The following is a 26,421-nucleotide window of genomic DNA, read 5'->3' as shown; positions in this document are numbered from 1 at the left end:
TTTGGCCCCACAGGCCGGAAGAGGCCGCATATCTTTACAGGCGGAGCAGCGGCTGCGCGCGGAGGAAGGCGCTGCCCAGGCGGGAACTCCGAAAAATGGCGCAGCGACGCCGGTCGGGCCAGAGTCGCGCTTTCGAGGTCTGGGGGCTCTTGCAGCCGCTGAAAACGGAGGAAGGAAAGGCGGCTCCCAAGGACGAAGATGCAGAGAGCGACGAGGACGAGGACGACGACCCGGACCCGGAGGGTTTCGAAGATGTTTTCGGTGGCGCGAACCAGCAGCCGCTTCACAGACCAGCGCGCAAGACCCGTAAGGAGCCGGAGGAGGCGCGCGCCTTCGCTGCCTTGCGCGCCTGCCTTCCTGCCTGCGTGGCGCAAGTCCCCGCGGACCCGCTGGGCAGGCCTCGCCCTCCTCTTTGCATTTGAGGAGGCGCTTGGCCAGTCTGGGACTAGCAGTCCGAGGGGCAAGGCTGCGGGACCCGAAACTTGTCTTCACCTAGTGTAGATGGGAGAAACAGGGAAGCGCCTCTGCATTAACAGGAAACAAACCCCACGCCTTTTAGGAATAGAAATGCTTGGCGTTTGTGTGTCTTTCACTTTTTAATCCACTTTAGGTGCTAACACAAGCAGCAGCAGCACCTCGGACTTGTATGGGCGTCCGAGGAAACTTTTCCTGGTGGTGGGGAGACCAGTAAAAGGCTGAAAGGGAGTAATGTAGTTGGAATAGTGCCTGTACCTTTGCCTCATATTTCAGGTTCTACAAATGGTAGAAACTTTTGGGGGTTTTTTAATGAAAGCTGTGAATCTAGGGATCAGGGTGGAATTGGAGGGGGGCAATTGCCCACCCATACTGCTGTGTGAATGAATCGCCAGTTAGTTTTACATTTAACGTTATTATGAGAGTGTGGTATTTCCTGCATTTCAGTTGCCTCAGACCTTTCTCCACACCCGTTCTTGCCAACTCATTGTTGCATCCCTATGTGCATCCTAGCCCACAAAAGCTGCTGCTGTAATAAAACTAGTAGCCTTTCAGGTGCCACGGGATTATTTGTTTACGTTGCAAAAGACTTAATTGCTGATTTGTTATTTTTCCCCCTGCAGTTCAAGACTGTAATACTACATACACTTAAAAGAGAGCAAGTCCTGTTCAACTGCATGGGACTCCCTTTTGCATAGTCATGTATAGCGGTTACTCTTCTTCCTGATTTTGCGAAGTGTTTGCCAACAAATGCAGAACTGATTCCTTGGCCTGTCTTCATTTCCTAATTCCATTGTTTCTAGTGGGCACTTTGCTTTTGAAAGTGTTTATTGCAGTTATCTCCCACTCTTTTCTCAAAGGAGCTCAAAGTGGCATACTTGGTTCTCCCCATGTGAAGTAGGTTAGGCCAAGAGGTATCAGTTGGCCCAAGGCACTCAGTGAGTTAGATGTCTTACGTTCAGCTTGCACTACTGCTGCCTTGGAAGGAGCAGTTGGGGACTCTGTAAGAGCTGGGTTCAAATTTCTTGCTGTTAAGGCTCTACATAAGCAGTGAGAGTAATGTTTAATGGTTCTCTCTGTACTCATTTCATAAGGCTGAGAGGTAGTGACTAGCCCAAGGTCATGTTGTGAGCTTCATGGCTGAGTGTGGATTTAAACTCTGGTCTCCAAGGTCCTAGTCCAGGCATGTCCAAAGTCTGTTTTGGGGGCCTAATCCGGCCCACCGTTCGGTTTAATCCAGCACCTGTGGCACCTGAGGTAAAATCCTAAAAAAACCTTAACAGCTTCAATCCTAAAAGAAGCTCAGCAACTCCAACCCTAAAAAAAGCTCAACAACCTGAATCCTAAAAAAAGGTCAACTTTGGTTGGCCCTTTGGTCAGCCCCCCATGGCCCTTCACTTCATCAAACCTGGCCCTCTTTGAAAAAAGTTTGGACACCACTGTGATAAGTCCAACACTAACCACTACGCCATACTGTAGTTCAAGTGTACCTTTCACTCAAGTGTGGTACGTACATACATACATTCCTTTTCATGAAGAAAGCACAATCCATACAACATTAAATAGTTGTTTGGGATGTGCGTGGAAGTAGCCTTGAACTTTCATATGTTTCTAGTTACTCAGGGCTCTACACAGCTGGCCTTTGTGGTAAACACAAACTGTAGAACTGTTTTTTGGTGAGCAACAATCTAGGGGAGATTGTTTATGAAAACAGACTATTGCACATCTTTTAAAAGCAAGCCAAGATCTCAATCTAGTTTGGCCCTGGCTTCTAACAAGCCTCAGTTCCTAGAGTTCTGATGTAACCAGGAACATGGTTTGCTTAAAGATGAATGTTTTTGCATTTCCATGTGAGGAGAGGAGAGGAAGAGCATATGAGCCTGAGACCCATCTAGGCTTGTTCGTATACAGTCGTACCTTGGTTTTCAACCAGCTTAGTTCTCAAATGTTTTGGCTCCCAAACACCACAAACCCGGAAGTGAGTGTTCCGGTTTGTGAACTATTTTTGGAAGCCGAATGTCTGACGGGGCTTCTGTGGCTTCCGATTGGCTGCAGGAGCTTCCTGCAGCCGATCAGAAGCCGCGCTTTGGTTTTTGAACATTTTGGAAGTCAAACGGACTTCCGGAACGGATTCTGTTTGACTTCCAAGGTACAACTGTAATGGGAAACCATGATTTCAGGTTTTTCTGAGTTGGTCCTATATGTGAGAAAAGTGGAAGTCGGATATTAAGAGAAGAATTGTGTTTACCCTGTAATTTTGCCTCATGTATTTGATAGGTTAAAAAGGTAAAGGGAACCCTGACCATTAGGTCCAGTTGTGACTGACTCTGGGGTTGCGGCGCTCATCTTGCTTTATTGGCCGAGGGAGCCGGCGTACAGCTTCCGGGTCATGTGGCCAGCATGACTAAGCCACTTCTGGCAAACCACAGCAGCACACGGAAACGCCGTTTACCTTCCCGCCGGAGCAATACCTATTTATCTACTTGCACTTCGACGTGCTTTCGAACTGCTAGGTTGGCAGGAGCAGGGACTGAGCAACGGGAGCTCACCCCATCACGGGGATTCAAACCGCCGACCTTCTGATCGGCAAGTCCTAGGTTTAACCCACAGCGCCACCCGCATCCCTTATTTGATAGGTTACTTCTTGCAAAACTAATTGCCCTTTTATGCACAAATCTTTTCTGCATTCCAACAATTATTGGTGGAACCTGGGTATTCTAGGAAAGCCTATATCTGAGCAGACCACCCCCATGCCATATCACTGACTGTTTTTAAAAAACCCGCTAGAAATAATATTGTACCAGCACATTTGACTATTGTACTGACAATTCTTTTCTAAACCATTTCAGTTATAATTCAGGACGAAGCATCCCAAAAGACATACGAAGTGACTGGACGGTTTCCATTGGTTGATCCCTGGTGGAAAGTGAATGCCAAACTTACGCGGTCTCATTCAAAGTACTATATGAAGAGCTACCCATCTTATTTTCTGCAGCCTGAAGCAGGGAAAGATATTATTTCACTGTTCTTTAGAGAATGTGATGTCCCACGATTATTTAAAGATGCATTCTTTGAATGGTTTCCTAAAGAGTCTTCTCTAAACTTTGCACATCTTGAAAAAACACTGAAACAGTTTCAGGAGTCAAAACTTCAGGAAGGAGCGATATCTACAAATACCCAAAGTCAAACTTGTACAGATACCAAAAACTTTAACATTTTTCATTATGTTAAGGAGTCATGTAAGTATAACTATGTAATACTCAATTGTTTCTTATTATAGTGGCTACTTCACTGTTCTTAACTTTATATGGAAATCAGATAGGAATTCAGGTTTTTTAATATGTTTATAAAGTGGTAGTGATAGACTTCAGTATCATTCTTCAAACTTTTCTTTTTTTAAAGGAAGTATTTTTATGTTAAGATCTAAGTGTAGGCCTAAGAAGCAATAGCTACAAACTGGCCATTACCACATTTAGGTTAGCTATAAAGAAAACAATGTTTTGTAACAATTTCAAACATTATATCAAGGGCTAAGGGAGCTGCGCTTGTCGATAAGGAAAAACAATCCAGAATCTATGGTTGAGCAAATTGATTTTTCTATCAGCTGGGGGGTGGGGCCAATACTTTTTAAGGGTTGCATTCCTTTCCATCATTTGCTCAGAGGCAGTGTTAGAAACTCAGATATATAAACTAAGTTCCAAATGGCCCCTTAAACCAAGGTTACAGTCACCAAAGCAGAATGTCTAGTTGCCATTTTTGGGACAAGACAGCTCTAAAGTCTTTATTTTCCAAATGATGGACTGACTGTGATTGATTGTCAGTTAAACACCTGGCTAGTTCAGAGGACGACCTTGAGCCTAGCTATTTAGGGCTTTAAAAGGTCAGCACCAAGACTGCTATGCTCTGAAACATACGGGGCTGCCAATGTAGATCTTTTAGGACTGGTATTATATGGTCCCAGTCACCAGTCAGGCAGGTGCGTTCTGGATTAGTTGTAGGGTTATTATTTTAAAGGAATTTAAAAATAATATTATTTTAGAAAATTATTATTACTTTAAAGGAAGTGTAAGTGCATGCCTTTGGATACACTTCAGTAGCAGGATCACACTATGCTGGCTATTCCTATATTTACATTCAGAACATACCAGGCACGCACAAAGAATGAGTGAAACTCTGCTTGTAGCTACTCTTGAGTTTCCAGGAGCTACAACTCTGTTATACTGGCTTGTTGAGTGACTGCATTCAGATTCCCTGTGCTAAAATTGGCTTGGTTCAGATATAAACTGCCTTGGCTTATTAAATTGAGAAACGCATGCACCTGTGCCTTCTGTCATTTTGTTGGCCTTCCCTTTTCCTTTCTCTGCACACAGCAGTTAAGGACTCCCTGGATTAATTAAACCAAAGTTTCCCGTTGCGTCTTGAACCAAGAAACGGTAGTTCCCAGGTTTAGAACAAACTTGGATCTGAAACAATGTTAAAGGGCTGTTTCAGATCCTGTTTTGTTCCAAGCCTAATCACTACAATTTCACAATTTTGGCTATTTTTAGTTAACCCTGGAAGTTTTGAATTGCATCATGCTGATGTAGAAGGAGGCAATGCAAGAACTCAGTGTGAGGGCGCACAGGACTTACTTATAACTTGACTTAACAAGCCAAGATACTTTGCATTTGAACCAGGAGTTGGCTAATATTTTCAAACAGTGTCCCAACTCATTCATAAATAGCAGCAGTTTGTTCTCTCTCTTTCAAAGCAGATGCTGCTTTCTCGGCTTCAGAAATATATGTAAGCTACCACAAAGTAAGAAATGGATGACAAATGTCCACAGGATGGATTCAAAGTTGCCTCTAATGGAGGAAGGGTACCTTTGATTCCAACCCAATGTAGATGAGATTGCAGTGTTTGGAACTACTTTCAGTAACTGTACATAAGGAATCTTTAGCCATGCTAAATTGAACTTGCAATAAAACATACTGACTTCGATTTTTATAAATAGCATTTTTTTTTTTTTTTGTATCTTGGTTCCACAGTTGCAGGGAAAGCTGTACTAGTAGCCTTGTCCTTTCCGATTATATTGGAATTAATGCCGCTGCTTCTGCCACGAGCTGTTTCTTGTTGCATTGAAAAGTTGGACTGGAGCAAAATACACGATGAAGATTATACATTGACAATATTGGATGAGATCTTGAGGGAAGAGCCATGGAAACTTGGATTCGGAGAAGTAAGAAACTAATATTGTTGCCTGGGCAGCCCAGGACCTCCAGACACACGGCTTACCTCAGTACTGCTAACACAGACATTTGACTTGGGCTCCGTTGTCTCTCAAGACAGACGGATGCCAACAAAAAAGCATAATATGATGGTAGTTCATTTGATAATAGGACTCAGTTTTCCCCCTTAACAACTTATAACTCAAGTCAGCTGAATTGTAGTCATACTGTTCTACAATAGATTTTAAAATGGCTTCAACAAGATTAGATGTAATGGTTTCATAAGTGTTCTAGAAGAACGCCATGTACAAAAGCTAGCTTTGGGATTTTTCCATGCTTCTGCTGGAATTTTGGGGCAAGGATGCACACCTGGTGCTCTCACCAGATGTTCTCAAGAGACTGCGGATCTGTGCATGAACAAAACCACCATAAGGCAGGTCTCCTTTGTCTCCCTTAGCGGCTGACTTTCCTCCGTTGAAGCAAGCAGCTACAAAGGGAGAGACTGGGTGTTTTCTTCTTTCTGTTGCATGAACCAAATACCGAAGCTGTTGGAAGAGCAAAGTTGCCTTCTTCCCTGAATACAGCTTGGCCTCTCTAAGCAAAGACCTAGTTAACAGGAAAGAGGAAACGAGGTCCTCACTTCATCTCCCCATTATCCTTATGGCAGATGCCTCAGTTTCTTTTAGTACAGCTGGGTTGCATTCTAATCCAAAGAGAGAGAAGAGGCTTGATTTGCACCACCTATAAAGTTGTTTTATTTATTTATTGAAAAGTTTCATTAACTGCTTAATATTTTCAAAATCCCTAATCAGTCTACAATGCACGCACACAGACACCAATATCACTAAAACCCAAACTGCAGCCTAGAACCAATAAAACAGCAATAATAAAAGGCTATAGAAGCCAAGAAAACAGGAATTGGGGGATTCAGACACATAAAACAGGGTCCAGCTTTATGAGTCAGGGAAGAAGGGCCTAGAAAAATGATGCGTTTTCAAGCTATATGAAACAACTGATGGTTGCTGCTTCACTTATGGCAGAGGGCAGGGCATCCCATAATATAGGGGCAATAGCAGAAAATGGCCACCCTATGATGATATGCAGGATGCAGGGCTACAAGTAGAATTTCCCCAGGTGATCTAAGTGATCTTACAGGTCTGTACATGGACATTACAGTCTTTCAGGTAACCTGGTGCCAGGCTGTTCAGGGTTTTATGTATTTAACAATACCTTGAAGGTGGCCCAGTAGCTGATCGGCAGCCAGTTCAGGTCCCTCAGCACAGGTGCAATATGTGCACATCAAGGTGCTTCACTCAGCAACTTGGCTGCAGCATTCTGCTCCAGCTGCGGCTTCCAGGGAAGCTCCACGCATAACATAGCACATTACGGTAGTCCAACCCTGAGGTTAGTGGTGCATCAATCCCGATGGCCAGGGAAAAGTCAAATTTGGCATGCCAGCATAAGGTGATAACGGGCACCGTTTGTCACAGGGGTCACTCCAGTGACAAAGATGGATCTTGGAGCACCCCCAAAACTATGCACCTGTTCCTTCGGAGGGAGTGCAACCCTGTCCAAAACAGGGGAACTCCTAGACTTGGGCACTGCTCATTCGCAGAGTCTCTATCTCAGCCATAGGCAAACTGGGCCCTCCAGATGTTTGGGGACTACAACTCCCATGATCCCTAGCTAACAGGACCAGTGGTCAGGGATGATGGGAACTGTAGTCCCCAAACATCTGGAGGGCCGAGTTTGCCTATGCCTGCTCTCAGCAGGATTCATTTTTGCTTTGTAGGCCTTTCAGCTCACTACTATACCCAGGTACTAGTTTAGAACAGTCACACCCTCTCCTGATCCAGGTGTAGCAGTGAAATACAGATGAGTATCATCATACCGTATACTTGCTAATGGTAGAATTGATGTGGCAAGTCCTGCAGCCTTCTTTGGGCTTCCCTGACCATCTGTGCACACAGCTTGTCCTTGGTGTCTGCCACCCTAATCCCATCGTTCCTAGCGAGCTTAACAAAGTCCTTGGAGCTGTTCCCAATTAGTCTTCCTCTTGTTCCTAAGCCTAGCAGCCCTCTGCTCCTTAGGTTTTTTAATTTCGGTGAATACTAGTTTTTAGCTGTTGTTGTTCTGTCCCCAGTTGGAAATTATAGGACTTGCATAGCAGGGTATAGAATTGTAGTCTTAGGGCAGGATCCATTACAGTAGTTCTGTTAGTGCAAAGACTTCTGGCTGTGCAACAGAACTTCCTCCTCTTTCTGTGCCTCCCCTAAATCTGTTCTGGGTTTTTCCCCCTTCTGCCAACCCTCTGAAGCAGATGGGTTGGAGTTGGGGAGGAGAGCGAGGGGAAGTCTTTGTACTAATGGACTACTTCGTTGCATACTGCTCTTAATGTTTTGGCCAACATTGGAATTAGCTTTTGGATTGTCAGTTGAACTTGCTTGCTTTGGTTGAAAATAGTGCACCAAAGCCGATGGAAGGTTGCATGCCTTCTAACTTTATAAAGGTAAAGGTACCCCTGCCCGTATGGGCCAGTCGTGTCCGACTCTAGGGTTGCGCGCTCATCTCAAGAGGCCGGGAGCCGGCGCCGTCCGAAGACACTTCCGGGTCACGTGGCCAGCGTGACTAAGCGGCATCTGGCGAGCCATCACCAGCGCCGCACACGGAAACGCTGTTTACCTTCCCGCTAGAAAGCGGTACCTATTTATCTACTTGCACTTAGGTGTGCTTTTGAACTGCTAGGTGGGCAGGAGCTGGGACCGAACGGCGGGAGCTCACCCTGCCGCGCGGATTCGAACTGCCGACCTTACGATCAGCAAGTCCTAGGCACTGAGGTTTTACCCACAGCGCCACCCACGTCCCTTCTAACTTTATAGAGTACTGTTAAAAATGCCATGTGTCAAAATAACAGGTTTTTGCTTTCTCTGAAAGATAATGAAAAGAGAGCTGCATACTTACTTTGGTGAAGCATCTTGGAAGACCATACGCGAATGCAGACATATTCTTGAGAAGATTCCCGATTTGCAGAAGAATGCACTAATGGTATATGAAAAGCTCAAACAGAGCTGTGCAGAAATGGGACATACATATGAAGAACAGGATGAACTGACACGTATGGTATCAGAGAATATGCCCGTGGAACATGCCTGGGAATCGATTAAATTTATGAAAGATGAAAAAATTGTGGTTACTGAGAAGGAGCTTGTGTTCCTTCCCCATTTGTTCAATTCTGAGAAGCAAATTGCAACTTCTGTACGTGAGCTCAGAAATAAAACCCCATGGCGGCTGCGTGCCGATCCGAAAAAGGTACTTAATAGAAGTGCACATGCAACTAGCTTGAGAGACGTATTTGTTAAGAGTGAAATAAACGATGAGGAACCTTGCACAGTGGACCAGAAGGAGCCTGGCAATTCCTCAGGTGTGCAAGAAAAGTCTAACCATGATTCCGACTTTGAAGAACCCGAGAAGGAATTGAAACGCAAAGTAGAAGTAGATCCAGATCAGGAACGTGCTGTAGAACTGATCTGTTCCAATCCAGTGACGATCATAAGTGGGAAAGGTGGTTGTGGGAAAACAACAATAGTTACCCACCTTTTCTGCTATCTAAGTGAGGGAGAAAATACAGAAGTTATAAATGCCTGTAAAGATTTTGAAGCGGACCTCGATGCATCTGAAGAATGGAATACTTTCGGCCATGCTTCCAACATGATTCAATGCAGAAATGAATCTTTAAATGTTTTATATACAGCACCAACAGGGAGGGCAGCTTCTCTCTTGTCTGATAAAACAGGACAACCTGCTTATACTCTGCATCAGGTAGGAATTGTTTTTAAAACTGTTCCAATATTCTGGTAGTATAATCATATGCATTTCAGTTTAATAATCTGAATATTTGGCATTATTTGAGAGAGCTGAAACTATTATGATTCCCTAAAAGCTGCTGTTCTTCATGTCATTTCCCAAAAAGGCCTTCCACCATGGTTTCCGATTGTAGTTTGAAGGGCCAAGTGCAAACCATACTTTGCTGCTTTAGACCTCATAGCAAACTATAGTCTGAGCAAACCCACGACTGATGCTCCAAACCATTCTTTGAAGGAATGCTAATTATGGGATTTTTTTGTTTTTTAGGTTACCTACAGTTTCTCTAAATGGAGTGAAAGTAAACGCAATCCATGGAAATTTTCTTCAGTAAATGTCTTGGTTGTAGACGAAGGAAGTATGGTGCCTGTGAGAATGCTTAGCAGGGTTTTACAACTCTTGTTGCAGCATGCCCGGCTGGCGAAGATTATTATTCTTGGTAAGTGTAAAGCTTTGGTGAACAATTAAGACAAATTCAAAATGAGCTATATCCATGCAAAATAATAATGATAATATATATATTCATTCATACATACATACATACATACATACAGTGAGGGAAAAAGTATTTGATCCCCTGCTAAATTTGCCTGTTTGCCCTCTGACGAAGAAATGACCAGTCCATAATATTAATGGTAGGTTTATTGTAGCTGTGAGAGGCAGAATAACAATAGGCTTGATCCAGTAGAGCTCTTCTTAGGTCCTTACAGACTGCTCAGGATGAGCTATTGTGCCAACACACACACACACAGACACAGAAAGTTCTTGCCATATTAATTTGGACTCCCAACTTGGGGAGAACTATAAGAGACCGGGGGGGGGGGGAATCCTTACTAAGAAAATCACACAGTATCGCTTCTGAGCTGGTACTGCCTTTGCTGTATTTTAGACCGAAGCAGTTGGGTTGATGTGTTCTTCTATATCACGGTAAACAGCTTTGGAGAGACCTAAGTGTGCGATAGAGATGCAATAAATAAAATAATGATGACAATGCAGCTAATTTCGTTAAATATAACTTTGTACTTCGTTTAGGTGATGTTAGGCAGTTACCCAGCATTGAGCCTGGTAATATGCTGGCCGATATTTTTGAGAGCCTTCAGTCAAGGGGCTGGTCTATAGAACTGAAAACTAATCACAGGGCTGAGTCACAGTTAATTGTGGATAATGCAACAAGGTAGGGATTTATTTTTTTGAAAAATAATGTGGGGCTGCTGCCCCTGCTTATGGGGCTTGCCAACCCCCCACCTTGCTGCCAACCCCCCACATTTCACCCAAACCTCCCTACCTCCTCGCGACCTGCCGCAATCCTAAGATCCCTGCTGCCTCTACCACTCACAGAATAGAGGGGAACGAGCCTCTCTCCTCTTTTTGCCAGGATGCTGCCCGCTTCTTCCTGTTGGTGAAGGGGAGAAAGACTGCTGCCTCTTTGTCCCCCTCTGTTTTGTGAGCAGCAGTGGCAGCAGGATCGGGGCCATTGTGACGGGAGAGGGAAGTGCTTGAAGGCCTGCAGACCTGTCTGGGCTGCCTGCCTGCTTGCTCCTTGCACCCGCTGGCACACCACAAGCTTCCCTCTCTGTATTATGTGGACATGCAAGTGGGCTGCCAGGTGGTGGTGACTCAAGGGACATGGGAAGGCTTGCTTGTACCACACGCAGGTGTGGTGTAGTGGTTAAGAGCGGTAGACTCGTAATCTGGGGAACCGGGTTCGCGTCTCCGCTCCTCCACATGCAGCTGCTGGGTGACCTTGGGCTAGTCACACTTCTCTGAAGTCTCTCAGCCCCACTCACCTCACAGCGTGTTTGTTGTGGGGGAGGAAGGGAAAGGAGAATGTTAGCTGCTTTGAGACTCCTTCGGGTAGTGATAAAGCGGGATATCAAATCCAAACTCTTCTTCTTCTTCTTGCTTGCTGTGCCATCCTGCTCACTTGTGCAGCTTCACTTGCCCTCCTTGCTGTTGTCATGTTGTGGCCATGCAGACTGTGCCATGACAACTTTCTCCTCTTATACAGGAAGATACCTGATTGCCACAACCTGCTCTATTCTTCACAGCGATATTTGAGTTGTGTGTGTTGCACTGGAGTTTCTGTTGAACTTCTGCCTGGAGATGTGTAACATGCTTAGAAAGCTTAGCCTATCACTGTTACATTTCTGTCTAGGAACAACAGGGGGGAAACCCAAACCTTTTGAATATTGTTGGTGTGTGTGTGTCCATGCATGTGTGGACACTTGTACAGTGGTACCTCAGGTTACATACGCTTCAGGTTACATACGCTTCAGGTTACAGACTCCGCTAAGCCAGAAATATTGCTTCGGGTTAAGAACTTTGCTTCAGGATGAGAAGAGAAATTGTGCTCCGGCGGCGCAGCAGCAGCAGGAGGCTCCATTAGCTAAAGTGGTGCTTCAGGTTAAGAACAGTTTCAGGTTAAGTACGGACCTCCGGAACGAATTAAGTACTTAACCCGAGGTACCACTGTATTTAAAAACAGCCTCCTACTTGAAACACTTCCCATTAATGTTTGTTTGAAATTTAGTTCCGCATTTGGGACAAACCGAACATAGTTCTTTTGGGAATGCATGGTGTGATAACTATACATAAACATATTGTGTAATGGGAGGGTGCAATCTGTATAAGTTATTGTGTATGAAATGAAACTATGGTTCTTCACTTAAAAATTAAATGATGTCGCCCATAAGGAAAACAATCCTGTCGAGGGCAGCATGAGACACTTTCGTTACTTTATTTTGGATCTAGAATCTGTAAGCGGATATACCCAGAGTTTGATGAAGTGCTCAGAATGTCGGAAGAGAACAAAACGTGGGCAGTGCCAAGTGCTGAAAAGAAATTTATTTTTGTTGTTTTACCTCCTGGAGATGCCGGTCACTGTGAGTTTCAAACTTTTGTAATAAAATTTCTTAAATGCTGCACAATATCCAATGCATGCATTACTGCTGCAGATTTAGATTTAGCTGCTGGGTAGCATAGGTATAGGATGTCTTCCACCTTGCATGGTCTACTTTAAAAAAGAATTTTGTCATGGTTTACTGACACACATTAAATTCCCGAAGCAAGGCAGCATGCGCTAAAACAGCTGAGGCACAGCAAATCTACCTTCTTGCATAAGAAGTGCCACCTACTCCAGCAGTTTTGCATGCTATCAGCCACCAGGTGCCGTGTAGACCTCACATTAGTACCCACCCACCTAGGGCACAATATCCATGATGTACTTAACTGGGATGGCTTGTCTCCCTTCCTTGACCAAGCACAGAGCAACTTCAACATTGCACTGAAGGCAATTAGATATGTTGCAAAAGTTTTTGGCTCAGCAGGCCAAATCATTAGCTGGCCCCACTCTCATGGGGCAGGTGGGTCTGACAATCTACCTCTCGGTCAGCTGACATCATTATGACACCAGGCAATTGACAGATGGGTTGTTCCGCCCACCTGTCAGTATCCCCTTGCATAAGAGCTTTCCATGCACCACACAGCCCGCTGGGAATTGCAGCAAAAAGGACTTGGCCAGTCTGGCACTTCTCAAAGCAGTGAGAATAGGACTGCATTCTGCAAGAATTGGCTGAGTGATTGACAACCCCGCAGGGACTGGTGCTGCCAGTCCTGCTGCATCTCTTATCTGTCTTGCACCTGGCATTAGACAGGGGACAGGTGGTCATGGTTTTGTGAAAACAGTCTCTTGGGCCAAATTGGGACTTGTTCTGGGCCGCATTGGGCCTGTGGGCTGGAGGTTCCCCACCCCTGCCCTAGAGCTTTGTGAAACTTGTCTAGCCTATCCTAAGTTTTTGATAGGCCAGGGGTGGTCTGCCTCTTGGCCCAAGTGCCTCACACGCACTGGGATGCCCACCCACTCTCGCTTACACACACATACACAGTGGGTGCAATGGGATATAAATGATTTTCATTGTATTCCTTCCCTGTTGTTTGGTGCTGGCAATCACACTTTCCCCAGACAGCCAAAGCCTTGTAAGTGGAGATTTTTATCTGCATTGGATTAGAAATTGCGTGTGTGCTGTTTAAATTGCTTTGGGATGTTTCCTGGGAAATGATTCATAAGTGAAATAATAAATAGCTGTGTGGGCTGAGAGTAGGACTGTGATGGGGAGAGCCATTGACTGTGTACCTGCTTCCCTGACAGCTTTGCAAACACACTTGCCAGCTTGATTGGGGGGGGGTGAGTGCTGAGCAATCCTCAGTGGCCGCAGGGAAGGCATGTGCAGGCTATAGCACAGCCCAGGGGCTGCAGCTTTATGGCTCCAAGCAGTCAGTAACCAGCATTTTCACAGTGGACTGTAGTGGTTTTGGTTTCAGTTGCTTGTTCTGTAACCAGTTTCTGTCTTGTGTTGTTATCAGATTTGCAGTATGCCATTGAAGCTTTGCTTAAAAATGGGCCAGGACTCCAAGATCCTGAGCAGTCACAATTCATTGCTTTCAGAAGGTAATAATTGTAAAAATTGTATTGGGAAGTTTTTTTAATGTTTGACACTTTATTATGTTTTTATATGTGTTGGAAGCCGCTCAGAGTGGCTGGGGCAATCCAGCCAGATGTTATTTTTATGTGTGCAGATGTGGGCTAACTTTGACTGACCATTGTAGAAAAGACATTGCCCGTCTGTCAAACATGGAGAAGCAATTAGGATTTGATTGCAGAATCACAGGCTTGCTTCCCCAGTTCCTTTGCATGTGGAGTTCCTGGGCTGACTGTTTTCAAAACCCCATTAGGAGTTAGCTCTGATTAGTGCTGACATAGTCACTAACACTAACTGATGGTGGAGATTGGAGGGTGTATTCTTCTCACGAGAGGAGAAAATGTGTTACCCTTGCATCCTGGACCATAAGTCTTGTCTGCACTACCCAAATAGTTCACCCAAGTTTCAGACAGGGCATTCCCCTACTTTGAGATGCTGGGCATTGAACCTGGGACCTTTTGCATGCAATGCAGATATTTATCACTGAGTTACAGCCCTTCCACATTGCTGTCTTAACAATGGTTAAGGAAAGAACGGCTTTATATCTGTACCTTACTGTAGTGCCTTCAGCAAAACTAGAAGAGGGTAAATCAAATGCTTGCTTTCTCTTTATTTTCCAGTATTCTCTTGATTGGCACTATATATCATACTATCATGATACACCATCTCAGCTCTCTTTTCATTATGGTATATTGCAAGGATTTTTGTGTGTGTCTGTATAAAACCAGTTTTTTAGAATATTTCCATTGTGTTCTAGAGTAACGAAAAAAAAGAGAGGACCTAGGGTAACCATATTTTTCACTCCATAAGACGCACCTAGTTTTTAGAGGAGGAAAACAAGAAACAAGAAAGCAACACAAAGCCTCTTGAGCGAAGAGGCAGGAGCGCTCCGGCTGCGCTCAAGAGGCTTTGCGTGGCTATCCCTGAAGCCAGGAGAGCAAGAGGCATCGGTGCACACCGATCCCTCTTGCTCTCCTGGCTTCAGGGATAGCTGCGCAGCCTGCATTTGCTCCATAAGACGCACACACATTTCCCCTTACTTTTTAGGAGGGGAAAAGTGCGTCTTATAGAGCGAAAAATACGGTAATTTCTGCGCAAGGACTGTTGAATCTGCAGAGCTCGCAATTGGCTCAGTTCTCCCATAGACCATATGAAGTAAATTCTCTTGAGATGAGGCAAAACAGGAGTAGCGTTTCCTTAAGCAATGCCCAAGTACACCCAGTTATTCTTCCTAGGTCAGTGGATGATTGCCATTCACTTTGGTGGAAAAAAAACCCAAGGTACTTGCATTTGAGGACAATGTTGCATAAATGGGGCAAAAGTTGTGTATCACCTGATATTGGCAGTATGCAAAGAGGAAGGAGAGGTATAGTGTATTGTATACAATTCCTACAGTTAATGGATCTTTATGTGTGCATTGTAAACCTATCATTATCATAGGTGTAAGGTGTGGATCACTGGTATTTTCCATTGGGCAGTGGTCTATTCTTAGACCATAATAGCTTAAATCATAAACCATTCTCGCTCCTAGAGCATATATGTATTTCTGTCATTTATTGTGAACAGAGATAGCTACCCTTTCCTGTGACCAATCTGCAGTTTTTCTGCTTCACTTACTGCCCTCTGAGCTTTTGAGACTCCTAAGACTGACTGTAGCAGCTCTTGATATCTTCTCTTATTCTCATAGGACTCAAAGTACTCAAAGTAAGGATAAAAACCCTTACTTCAGCTGTTTCAGCCTTTTCTTTGTGCCAGTGTTAATTGTTTAAGTTCTTTTCTGTCTGAGCAAATAACTCTGGAAGTGATTTACTGGCAGGGAGCAAACGTTTGCTATTTCACTGGCTGGTTAAAGACAGTACTTGGCTTCTATTATTCTAAAAATACTTGGCTTCTATTATTCTAAATCTATTGTATAAAATTCACAATTAAACTAATAAAGTTTTTTCTTCTTATCTTAGGAAGGACTGTGACATCATAAATGAAATCTGCTGTAAGCACTACTCGGGGCACACAACGCGGTATGACATTTTTGAAGAGCTTTCACTGTATGATGTTCAAGGTTATCCCTAACCAGGTTGTTCTGTAAGGTGAGGTAAGGTAAGGTAAGGTAAAGGACCCCTTGACAGTTAAGTCCAGTCAAAGGTGACTATGGGATTGTGGCATTCATCTGACTTCAGGCCGAGGGAGCCAGCATTTGTCCACAGACAGCTTTCCGGGTCATGTGGCCAGCATGACTAAACCACTTCTGGCGCAATGGGACACCATAACAAGTGCTGGAGCACTTACAATATGGCTGTGTTCACCCCTTGCATGGACTTAGGACATCACTCCAGTGCTGTACCATGGGAGTCCCACTCACAACTGCAGTGTTTCTCGCTGTGTGAAAAGGTCCTTATTTCTAGTTCTTTGTGTACTAGCAGACATTTGTAAAGTCCAGAATCCATGAGTTTGCTAGCTTATTGACATGAGAACATTGTTTTTAAAATTGGGATGTGCTTGGTTTTTTTTATTGTTTTTAACTGCGTTCATAATAAACTGGAACGAAAACCTAAGAAATATGCTGTTTTATTGTTTTCCCGGGAGGTACACTTTTTTTTTAAAGCTTAGCTTTAATTGATGCAGCAAAGCTGGCAAATCTATTAGCAAACCTCCCAACATCCTTTCTTGCGTGTTCTTTATCAAAGCCAGGAAAATTACTTTGGGGAGTTGTTGGGCAGTCATTAATGCCATAGCCGAAAGAGCGACTTGTTGAAACTTTAATTTAATTTAGACCTCTGCTTCAATTTGATTCAGAAACCATAAAAATCGGCTGCAATTTAGGCTTGGTGACAAAATCTGTTCCACAAGGAATGCGTATATGAAAGATCTTATCGCAATGGACTCCGTTACTTGCACAAAGAATGTTAAAGGCGCTGGGAGTTCTGATCCTTGCACTTGCAAAGTCTGCTCAAGAAGGGAAGCTCGTCTCTCGGGTCGTGATGCTGATGCTGATGATGACCGTAATAACAGTTACGATGATAGGCGGTTGTGCAATGGAGAAATATTCTTCATTAAAGAGGCAAGTACGCTGTAGAATGATCAATGGATTTCGGAACTCTTCCTGGAAGGAAGAGGCATTTCCCCCCGCCTTCCAGGTCACACATGAAAAGGCAGCTGCCTCCTTTCTTAGTCTGCATCTATAGTTGGTTGCTCAAAGATCTCGGAGTCACAGTAGCAGAAATTGTGGCATTACAGTGGCCTGGTTTGCACGTTGTGGGACTATGCAAATCTGTACATTCCCAGGAAGGAGTTTGCAACCTTTTGGCTCCTGTGTTCTCTTTTATTCCCACCCCGTGCTGAATTCTTGTGTCATCCAAACCGGGACTTGTGGTTAAGCTACCTTTTCACTAGCCACAAGCTATAGCCAAGGTTTGTTGTCCGATAACATGCCTATGTAATTCTTGTCCGGGGAAGTTATTTGTTATGGTTATTATTTTTTGCTTTAAAGAAACCAAGCAGTAAAATCAAGCTTAATCAAGATTAATTGCAGTCAACCTCTAGACCAGGACAGAGACGCAATGTACTGTACCTCATTATCATAGATAGGTGTAAAAAGGGGCAATTGCTGATATTAAGTCATGGGGTTTTCTTTATGGAAGATCCTCTGCTTCTGTGATAGCCTTGCTATCAAATCTAATTGGCACTATGATGCTATGTGAGTATCCACTGGCTCAAATCTTCAATTGATCCAATAGTTGTTTAGTGGCAGAAAAAAACTTGTCATCAGCCTGCTTTTAGAAACTTAAAAATAAATAAATCTCTGTGCCTGATTCTCAGGTAAGGAGGCAACACTTAAATGGAAGGAGGCAGGTGAACTGGAAAACTTAACACATCTAAGTAAAGTGAGATGTGTGGCTTCAAAGTACAGGAGGATCAGACAATTCTCAGATGGGGCTTAATCTCTGCATCTGTGTTGTAATCAGGAGAATGTCACGGCTGGGTTCCTAGTGGAAGGACTGCTTGAAGGTAAAGGACCCAGCTGGCAAATCGATGCTGTACTGAAAAGCAGTGAAATTGCATATTCTGTTTATAGGATAAGGAAGTCGATGGTCGCCGTTTCCTGACTATTGGCATAACTGATGGACCTGAGTATGTCATGCATTACAAAGCCCTCCAGAAACACTCTAAGATAAAGCATGCCTGGGCCAGAACTATTCACACATTTCAGGTAAGCTGTGGGGTCATTGCTGAAATACCATAATTCAAAACAGCAGCATTTATTTCTCAAAACTATCACATCTGTGAGATGGAGTTTAACTCTTCAGCTTAGAGGATTGTGGTAGAAAGAAGCTTCGATGAGAGCCATCACGTTGTCCTGGCCTTGCTGCAACATAAACTTGAGAAGTCAGCATCCACAGTAGAAAGTAACTTTTGAAGTCTAGAATGAGGTGTGTGTCTGCCAGTGTGGAAAAGTAAGAAGCCAAGGAAGAGGCAAGATCTGACCACATGATTCAGAAACTTAACTTGTGCCTATATAGGAATTAGACAGAAATAATTTTACTTTAGTCCTGTCTATTTTTGTTTGTTGCTTCTGAGGTAGAAATTACAGGCGATGCCAATGGCTTTATTTAATATTGTAAAGGAAAAAATGAAAACTTGAAGCATTTAGACTCCTTAATTTATTGTAAAACTGTTAGAGCTGGATTTTGACTTAGCTATGTTAGAGTAACAAGTGGGATTTAAATTAGTCCTTATTAACTAACACCCTATTTCAGTGAACCTTCTCGCTACATGGCTAAATCTGGACCCAACCATAAGCATTTTTTAAACAGTTTAATTCAAGAGCTCTTTCTCAATATAATTTTCAGGGTTCTGAGGAAAATACTATTGTATATGTTGTTGGCGATACACCTCGCCAGAATTGGCAACATGTATACACAGCTATCACTAGAGGACGTTGCCGAGTCTATATTATTGCTGAAGAAGACAAACTCCAAGCGGTCATTAAGAAAAAGAGTTTCCACAGGAAAACACATTTAAAAGCATTCATGAAAGATGCACATTCCGAGCAAACATCACCTCAGAAGATCTGGCAGAGTCAGCAAGAGAATGACACGTGTGACTTTGCTTCTCATTCTGGAAATAATCAAGGGGAACCTGCCGTTTCTCTTAAAATGGAAGTTGATGATGCAGCTGTTGAACCGGCTGGTACTGCAGAGGAAACTTCGGGTGGACTCAAAAGGCAATCTACATTTCAAGATGATTGCTCAAGTCCTTCGAAAGTATGTTTGGTAAGAAGCATTTATCAGTAGATAAGATACCGTATATACCGTATTTTTCGCCCTATAGGACGCACCCAGAACAGGCAACTCTCCGCAAGCCGCGGGAGCCCAGCGCCGGGAGCTGCGCGAAGTCTGGGTGCGCTGAGCTCCCACGGCTTGCGGAGATCTGCGCGAAGCCTGGAGAGCGAAAGGGGTCGTTTATGCGGTGCGTTTATTTTCACTTGTAAGAATGCGTACCAATTACGCAAATTATAGTGATGGCCACCAGCTTAAACAGCTTTAAAAGGGGATTTGGGGAACTGATAGAAGGCTAAGGCTAGCAGTCGCTACTAGATGGCTGTGTACTGCTCTTGGAGGCAGTATGCCTCTGAATAAGCATTTGCTGTGGAACTTTGAGAACTGGATGTTCGACAAGGTAGGCCTTTGGTCTGCTGCAGAAGAGCTTTTAAACTGAATTTATCTGGCCTCCTGTCAAAGCACTGACTAGGATTACTGCTACGCATTGGTGGGTGAGGGATACGATAAAGCCCAGCGAGAAAATTGCACTTTTAAGGGACCACGTCTTTTTGTAAATGCCATGTGGAGTAGTGGGTATGGCTCTGGTCATGAGAGAAATAGAATTGAATACTTACAGCTTGAGCAGCTGCCGGGTCCTTAGCAAGCAGATGATGCTTTAAGGTTGACACCCACAGTTCTGTGCAGGTGGCAATATGGGAGAGTGTGGTAAAGCACATTCTCCCTCATCCCTAAGGCATCCACATAAGACCCTTAACCAGAAACCTGCATAGACCTTACATATCCCACCTTGGAATACCTTGCACACCAAACAGAGGCTGGGACATGGTTACCACCCATAAAGGTTCCTTCTCATTTGGTGGCAGTGTGCAGCTGGAGACCACACCTTTGACAAATAGTGCCTGCCATAGATTTTCACAGTCTACAAAGTGCGCAGTGTAAATGCTCCTGTTATATAGTGTCCGAAGCCCAGGCTACTGCTCACGTTAGCGTATTCTTTCTGCCCTTACTTAAAGCGATACTCCCCACCCCACCCCCCGCTATAAGCTTGGCCAACAACCAATGTTGTTTCCCCCCTGTTTTTGCTGTTTTGCAGGTAAAAGAAAATACCTCCCCGCTTGCAACTACCAAACTTCAAAGCTTGACACTGAAGAGTCCACATGCCAAGCAGCTTTTCCCACCCTAGCAAGTATATTCTATAACTAGATGTTTCATGCTCTGCTATGTCTTTTCTTTTTTTTGAATATATTTAGATAGAATATATTTAGTGTTCGTGGACTTTTGAAAAAGTTTTGCAGCTTCAAAGAGTATGACTTTTTACTCTGTTTTAACAAAAGTAATGCAGTTATATACTTTTTCCAGCTTTTTAAAATTAGAGGACCTATTTTTAAATTGTATATCTATATCTATATATATCAAGTAATTCTGGTTTGTACATTCGTTTCTAGTAAGTGCTGTTTGGCTTTTGTTTTCCTCAGGCAGTTAGAGCAGGGGTAGGCAACCTAAGGCCCATGGGCCGGAAGCAGCCCACGGAGGCCGTTTAACCGGCCCACGAGCCACCCCCGATCCAAGCCGCCTGCTTGGTGAGTCCCCACGCACTGCACTAATGCGGGACTCTCTTCCACGGCTCCGGAAATGGCTTCTGTGCATGCCCAGATGCCGGAAATTGTGTCTGCGGCGCTGGAAATGGCTTCTGCGCAGGTGCAATTTTCGGTGTCTGGGCATGCGCAGAAGCTATTTCCGGCATCACGCTGCACCGCTCCGGCCCACGGAGGTAAGCCTTGCCGACCCCCGAGTTAGGGCATGAATGCCTATTATCATAACCCTGTTTGCTGTTCTTAATCCATTTTGGAACTCGGCACTGTACTAATGCACACCCAACAGGCACCGTTTGTAGCATTATGGGCTGCTTCTGCTCCACAGTGCATTTCTGCATCTCGTAGCAGTGTTTTGAAGGAGTCTCCAGAGCAGTTTCCTTCTGGTGAGGGTCGCTAACAGAATGCTCTGGCAGTGCTCTAATAACAGCAAACTAAATTCTTCTTGTTTACAAAAGTTAAAATGATAGCTAGCTGCTATTAACTTCCGGGTTGGCAAGAAAGGGGGAGCAGAGGGAACTGAATTCCGTTCCCATCCCAAATAATTGCTTGACCAGAACCTTTAGCTGCTGGAAAGGGTTCCACAGGCATGCAGCCCTTGTTTTTACATGGTGTTTCTTCATTCAGTATTATGCCTACAAGCTTCTGCTTCTAGATGTTTTGGTTAGGCTCACCAACTTCATAAATCACTTCTTGCAATAAAAGAGTCTCTGAGCAATTTACAATACTTAAAACATGGTATTAAAAACAAACACATATGCACGTTTGGCCTAATAGGCTGGGTGTAAACATTATATAGAGTGTGTTGTATTTCTGATCAACGGAAAGCTAAATGTAAAACTGGTGTACTTCAAAAGTTGAATCATGTTAGTTGTATTAAAGAGTATGGTGCATCGTATTTTTTATTCTTTGAACATCTATTTCTTCTATAGAAGCTGTTCTGAGTCAAAATATTTGCATATTCCGCACTTCTAAAAATGTAAATGGTAATTCACGTTCACTAGTGCAAGGTGCCTTGGCCCAAGTTTTGCCAACATCTCCTGTTTCCCAGCAACTCTGTGGAGTCCTTCCCCATTGTTCAGGAGGAAGGAAGTGATAGGAAAGCCCCCTTCCACAAGCTATCCTCATTCTTGCAATTCCCAGGATCGAATCCATTGTCTTTAAATAATTTTTATTTGATTTTTTTACAGTTTCCATACAAATTTTTGCAACAGGTTGAGTTCCCAGAAACCATACATAGACGATAAATACCATGCTATTAAAGTATTAAATTTGTACAAAAATACTTTAGTTTAATACTCCTTTGTTAACAAATAAAAATACATATTAAGTGTGGTTCATGATCTGGGTTTCAGTTTCGTTTTAAATGAATTTTTCTCTGGCAGTGCTGAAATATGAACAAAACATTTCACTTTCATGTTCATGTAACAGGTTTAAGGAAAACAGCATCAGGGATATCCTAACAATTCAAATAGATGAAAAACTGGTTGTTAAAATAAGAAATGAGGACTCTACAGTTATAAGAGACAAATCCAGTGTCTTTTCCAGTCACCAAGTAACATTAATTACCATTGACAATACAATAAACAAATCAAAGCAGCTGCTGGTGAACCTAAAAAAGCAACTGGCAGCATTTTATTGCTCTGAGCAGGAAAGGGAAGAATCTGAGTGTGTGTGTGTATGTGTATGTGTGCAAAATGTATTTACAGTTTTTAAATGAATTGACATAAGAGTTAATGAGAGAGATCCAACAAAATGCATTTAAATAGCTATTTGAAACCAATGCACATACCATTCATTTTAATTTTAAGAAAAGAATTGTGTGTTGCTATACAAGTTAACTTGTGTATATGCCTAAACTGGGGCAGTTCATACAGTTTTGCACTGGTATTTCTTTGCTACTGCAGTTCAAAATTTAAACAAAGAAAAAAATCTACTTGAATACATGTTATAAAAGTCTTTTTTTAAAATTTCGCTAAAACTTGTTTTACCTTTTTTTAAAAAAAACCCCAGTAATTTATCAGAAGTTCCAAATACGTAAAAGTTAGAAGTCCATACAGGGTGCAAGACATATCCTGTTCAGTACATCATTGCATAGGGTATAATATCACTCTTAATAAAATCGTACTACAGCTGGGCCGGTAAAAGTTTCACCTCTTTGCACTTCAGATTCCTGTGTGCAATTTTTGCTAAAATAGTTGTAAAACCACATAGTAGCTTTTAACCCCCCCTTTTTTCATTACCGCAGAAGCAACAGAACTATATAGTTCATTTAAAAAACAACTACTATGATACAGTGATCTAGGTCCAGCAGCAGTAGCCTGTGATTCCTTCACTTAGTTAACCAGCTGGTATTTGAATAAGTTGCAATGTTCTGAAAATCAGATCCTCTGTTGTAATTATTTACATGGATGGGTCCCCCCCTCCCCCAATCTTTCACTAATCTGCCATGATAGGATTTACAGCCATTTTCACCATTCGTTTCTCTTGTTACTAGGGGTCAGGTTGAAATGGCACTACACATGGGTGATAAAAAACGAGAGCAGAGCAAAAAAACTCAGCTATGGAAGCAAGTAGCAAATTATGAGCCCCCCCCTCTGTGCTTCTTAATGCCACACAACAGCCACATCTTCAGTGTAACAGAAACCTGAAAGGGATTAGCACCATTTAAATGTTTTGCACTAAATACAGTTTTTTTGGCTACAAAGTGTTCATAGGCTCCCGTTTCATCTCTGAACCAGCGCTGTGTACACTTTGTTGAAGGAAGGCATGGTTTTGTTCGTTCCATTCCCCAGCCGGGAAAGTCTGTTGTTCCGAGCTTACCTTTTGAGAGGCTAGAGGGTTTCGACTAATAACAAGTTCCAATTTGTTACCAGACTCTGCTATAAGGGGCACAACCAGACAGCAGTCAAAGTCTCTTGTGCGAACATGGTTTACCTGAAAAGTAAAAAATGTTTGTCTTGGATGAAAGGTGACAAAGGAAAACAATGCATTTTTCTCCCTCCTCAATGACCCTTAATCCTTGTGATACTCTATAAGCCTACACAAAGTAAGGTAAAGGGACCCCTGACCACTAGGTCGTCGTGGCTGTCTCTGGGGTTGTGGCACTCATCTCGCTTTATTGGCTGAGGGAGCTGGCGTACAGCTTCCGGGTCATGTGGCCAGCATGACTATGCCGCTTCTGGCGAACCAGAGCAGCGCACGGAAATGCCGTTTACCTTCCCACTGGAGCGGTACCTATTTATCTACTGGCACTTTGACACCGCGTCCCTTCTACACAAAGTACCTTACCAAAAAAAGGGTGGCTTTAAAAGAAGTAAATGTTTGGTAAAAGGCTACTGTTAAATTGAATTTATTTGCTCTGCTAATGCTTATAAATAAATCTTAACCTCACGTGTTCCAAGATACCATTAGTCTAGAAGATTTGGAGTTCAACTGTCATCGGTAATTACCATTCCCAATGGTTTCAGAAATATTAAATAGCACTGCGGCCAGAATGGAAGACTGTGGCACCTCCACAGCCAACCTGCCAAGTGGCCAACTGATCCTCACTTCAATCCCGTCCCCGAAAAGGACCTAAACCACTTACAAAACTGCCCACAACTGCCATTCCCTGAAGCTGATCCAGGAGGATACCGTGGTGGCTAAGAGATTCAGCGTAATCAATAGGGTTGCACTCCTCCACCTCTCCTGATAAAAGCTCATTGTCTATCCGGATGACCAAGGCTGCTTCATTCCCAAGGCTTATCAGTCGTGATAAGCAGGTTGAATCTATGGAAGTTTACTGAGAAGTAAGTTCCACTGTGTTCGACAGGACTTTGTGTCAAGTGAGTGAACCTAGGCTTGCAGCTTTTCAGCATTTGATGATTATTGTCTTTACGATACATTGCCCTTAATTCATAGATCGAGTGTGTGTGTGTGTGTGTGTGTCTTCCCTATCATTCAGTTCACAGTACACGATGAATGAGGGAGCTGAACTTAGCTGTGCAACTGAATTTTAAATACAGTTTCCGCTACTGTGAATGCTGAACTTGACTGCAGAATGCTTTCTGTTCTACAAAAAAAACCCATGCCCTTGATACGGCTTTTCTATGTTAGTATGGTTCACTCTTACCTGGAGCAGTCTGTCATATGGCTTCAACCCTCCCACATCTCCAGGTCCAGCTGGCCGAATATTTTTAACATACACGCCTTTTTCCAATAAGGCATCGGAGACGCTGAACCCAAAGTCCTCCATATCTGAATCCTTGTACAAAGTTACCTGTAGGGAAGGGGAAAGCAAAGATAATCTGAGGTCTGCATTATAAAGATTATGGAAGCTCCGTTCTGCTCCATCTTTCCATGTCCCCTCCCCCCAAATAGTTAGCTGTAGTGTGTGGGTAAAGGTAAAGGGACCCCTGACTATTAGGTCCAGTCGTGGCTGACTCTGGGGTTGCGGCGCTCATCTCGCTTTATTGGCCGAGGGAGCTGGCCTACAGCTTCCGGGTCATGTGGCCAGCATGACTAAGCTGCTTCTGGCGAACCAGAGCAGAGCACAGAAACGCCGTTTAATGCAAGAGTGGGGAACCTGTGCTCCCCCCCCCCAATGTTGTTGGATGCCAATTCTCACCAGCTCTCGCCAACATGTCTACCAATTCGCAATGATGGTAGTTGCAGTCCCATTAGATCTAGAGAGCCACAGGCCCCCATCCCCGCCGTTTTATAGTCCCATGTTGCTATTGTCTTCTATTAACAAATATGCTTTTCTTCATCTCTCAAAGAAATGAGTAGCTCATTATATTGTTTTGCTTTGTTGTCTAAACTCTGTATTATGGTCCAGTTTGGATGCTCGTCCTTCAGCTTAATAAGCTAAGTGAACCTTTCCCCTCGCTATCACCAACATGAAAGTTTGGGAAAGCTCTGCATTAGAGGGAGTACTGTCATCCAATTGGGATGCTCGAACTCAGGACGAAAGGGAGAAACGTGCTAAGAGGAAGGCACGTTTTGGCAAACACCCACCGTGATCAACTCCTGCCTGGAAACCTATATCCCCACTGTGGAAGGATGTGTGGATCAAAAAATGGCCGCCACAATCACTTACAGACTCACTGTTAAGACTGCGTTCATGGAAGACAGTCTTACTCGGCCATGAGTGATCACCAAAGAAGAAGAAGACGACGGTCATCTGCTCTGTGCAAGATTACTGTCAGAAGGGGAGAAACCGGACGGTGCACCAACTCACCTTGTGTAACTCCACAGGAGTTGGTGACATAATTTCTTTCATCTCTTGCTTCATCTTCCGCAAAGCTACAGACTTTCTTCCCACATCTGAAGGCAACGTATTGCTACGGGTCGTCTGGCTGTAATGAGGCCTCGAAGTGCTGCGTTCCTGGAAGCTGGCTTGTCTCCCCAGGTGGCTGCGATGCTGCGGGTTGTCATGGTTCAGACTCATGGTGCTCCCTGACATAATGGTTGCCTGTAGCGTTAACAAAAAGTTTTTATCATACATGACATAGTAAAAAAACACCCAGAAGATGAGGCTGTAACTAAA

The 26,421-nt window shown here is 43.6% G+C and overlaps 2 protein-coding genes across 21 annotated transcripts in view; one reads left to right on the top strand and one right to left on the bottom strand.

Moving 5' to 3' along the window:
* Window positions 1–76: 76 nt before the first annotated feature.
* Window positions 77–21,789, top strand: HELB (DNA helicase B). 2 transcript variants are annotated; one of them, XM_081022316.1, is made up of 13 exons: window positions 77–306; window positions 3,324–3,713; window positions 5,502–5,692; window positions 8,616–9,500; window positions 9,813–9,981; window positions 10,575–10,716; window positions 12,294–12,424; window positions 13,905–13,989; window positions 15,979–16,038; window positions 16,814–17,078; window positions 18,093–18,227; window positions 18,868–19,281; window positions 20,393–21,789. In XM_081022316.1, the coding sequence occupies exons 1-13, from the start codon at window positions 96–98 to the stop codon at window positions 20,480–20,482; spliced, it is 3,168 nt and encodes a 1,055-aa protein (XP_080878442.1). In that variant the 5' UTR covers window positions 77–95; the 3' UTR covers window positions 20,483–21,789. The 2 variants fall into 2 exon arrangements, with proteins under 2 accessions (XP_080878442.1, XP_080878441.1); XM_081022315.1 differs by having other exon boundaries at window positions 18,868–19,290.
* Window positions 20,551–26,421, bottom strand: part of GRIP1 (glutamate receptor interacting protein 1) — a 332,684-nt gene continuing 326,813 nt past the window's right edge. For 18 of the 19 annotated variants that reach the window (XM_081022289.1, XM_081022294.1, XM_081022298.1 and 15 more), the window contains 3 exons: window positions 26,113–26,346; window positions 25,006–25,152; window positions 20,551–23,828 (listed from right to left, as the gene is read on the bottom strand). In XM_081022289.1, the coding sequence (XP_080878415.1) occupies window positions 23,592–23,828; window positions 25,006–25,152; window positions 26,113–26,346 (618 nt within the window). In that variant the 3' untranslated portion in view covers window positions 20,551–23,591. The remainder of the gene's footprint in view (window positions 23,829–25,005; window positions 25,153–26,112; window positions 26,347–26,421) is intronic. The other variant, XM_081022306.1, reaches the window with a different exon arrangement.

Source organism: Podarcis pityusensis (assembly GCF_964106645.2).
Source record: "Podarcis pityusensis genome assembly, chromosome: 10".
NCBI lineage: Eukaryota > Metazoa > Chordata > Lepidosauria > Squamata > Lacertidae > Podarcis > Podarcis pityusensis.
This window is presented reverse-complemented; position numbering and strand designations above follow the sequence as displayed.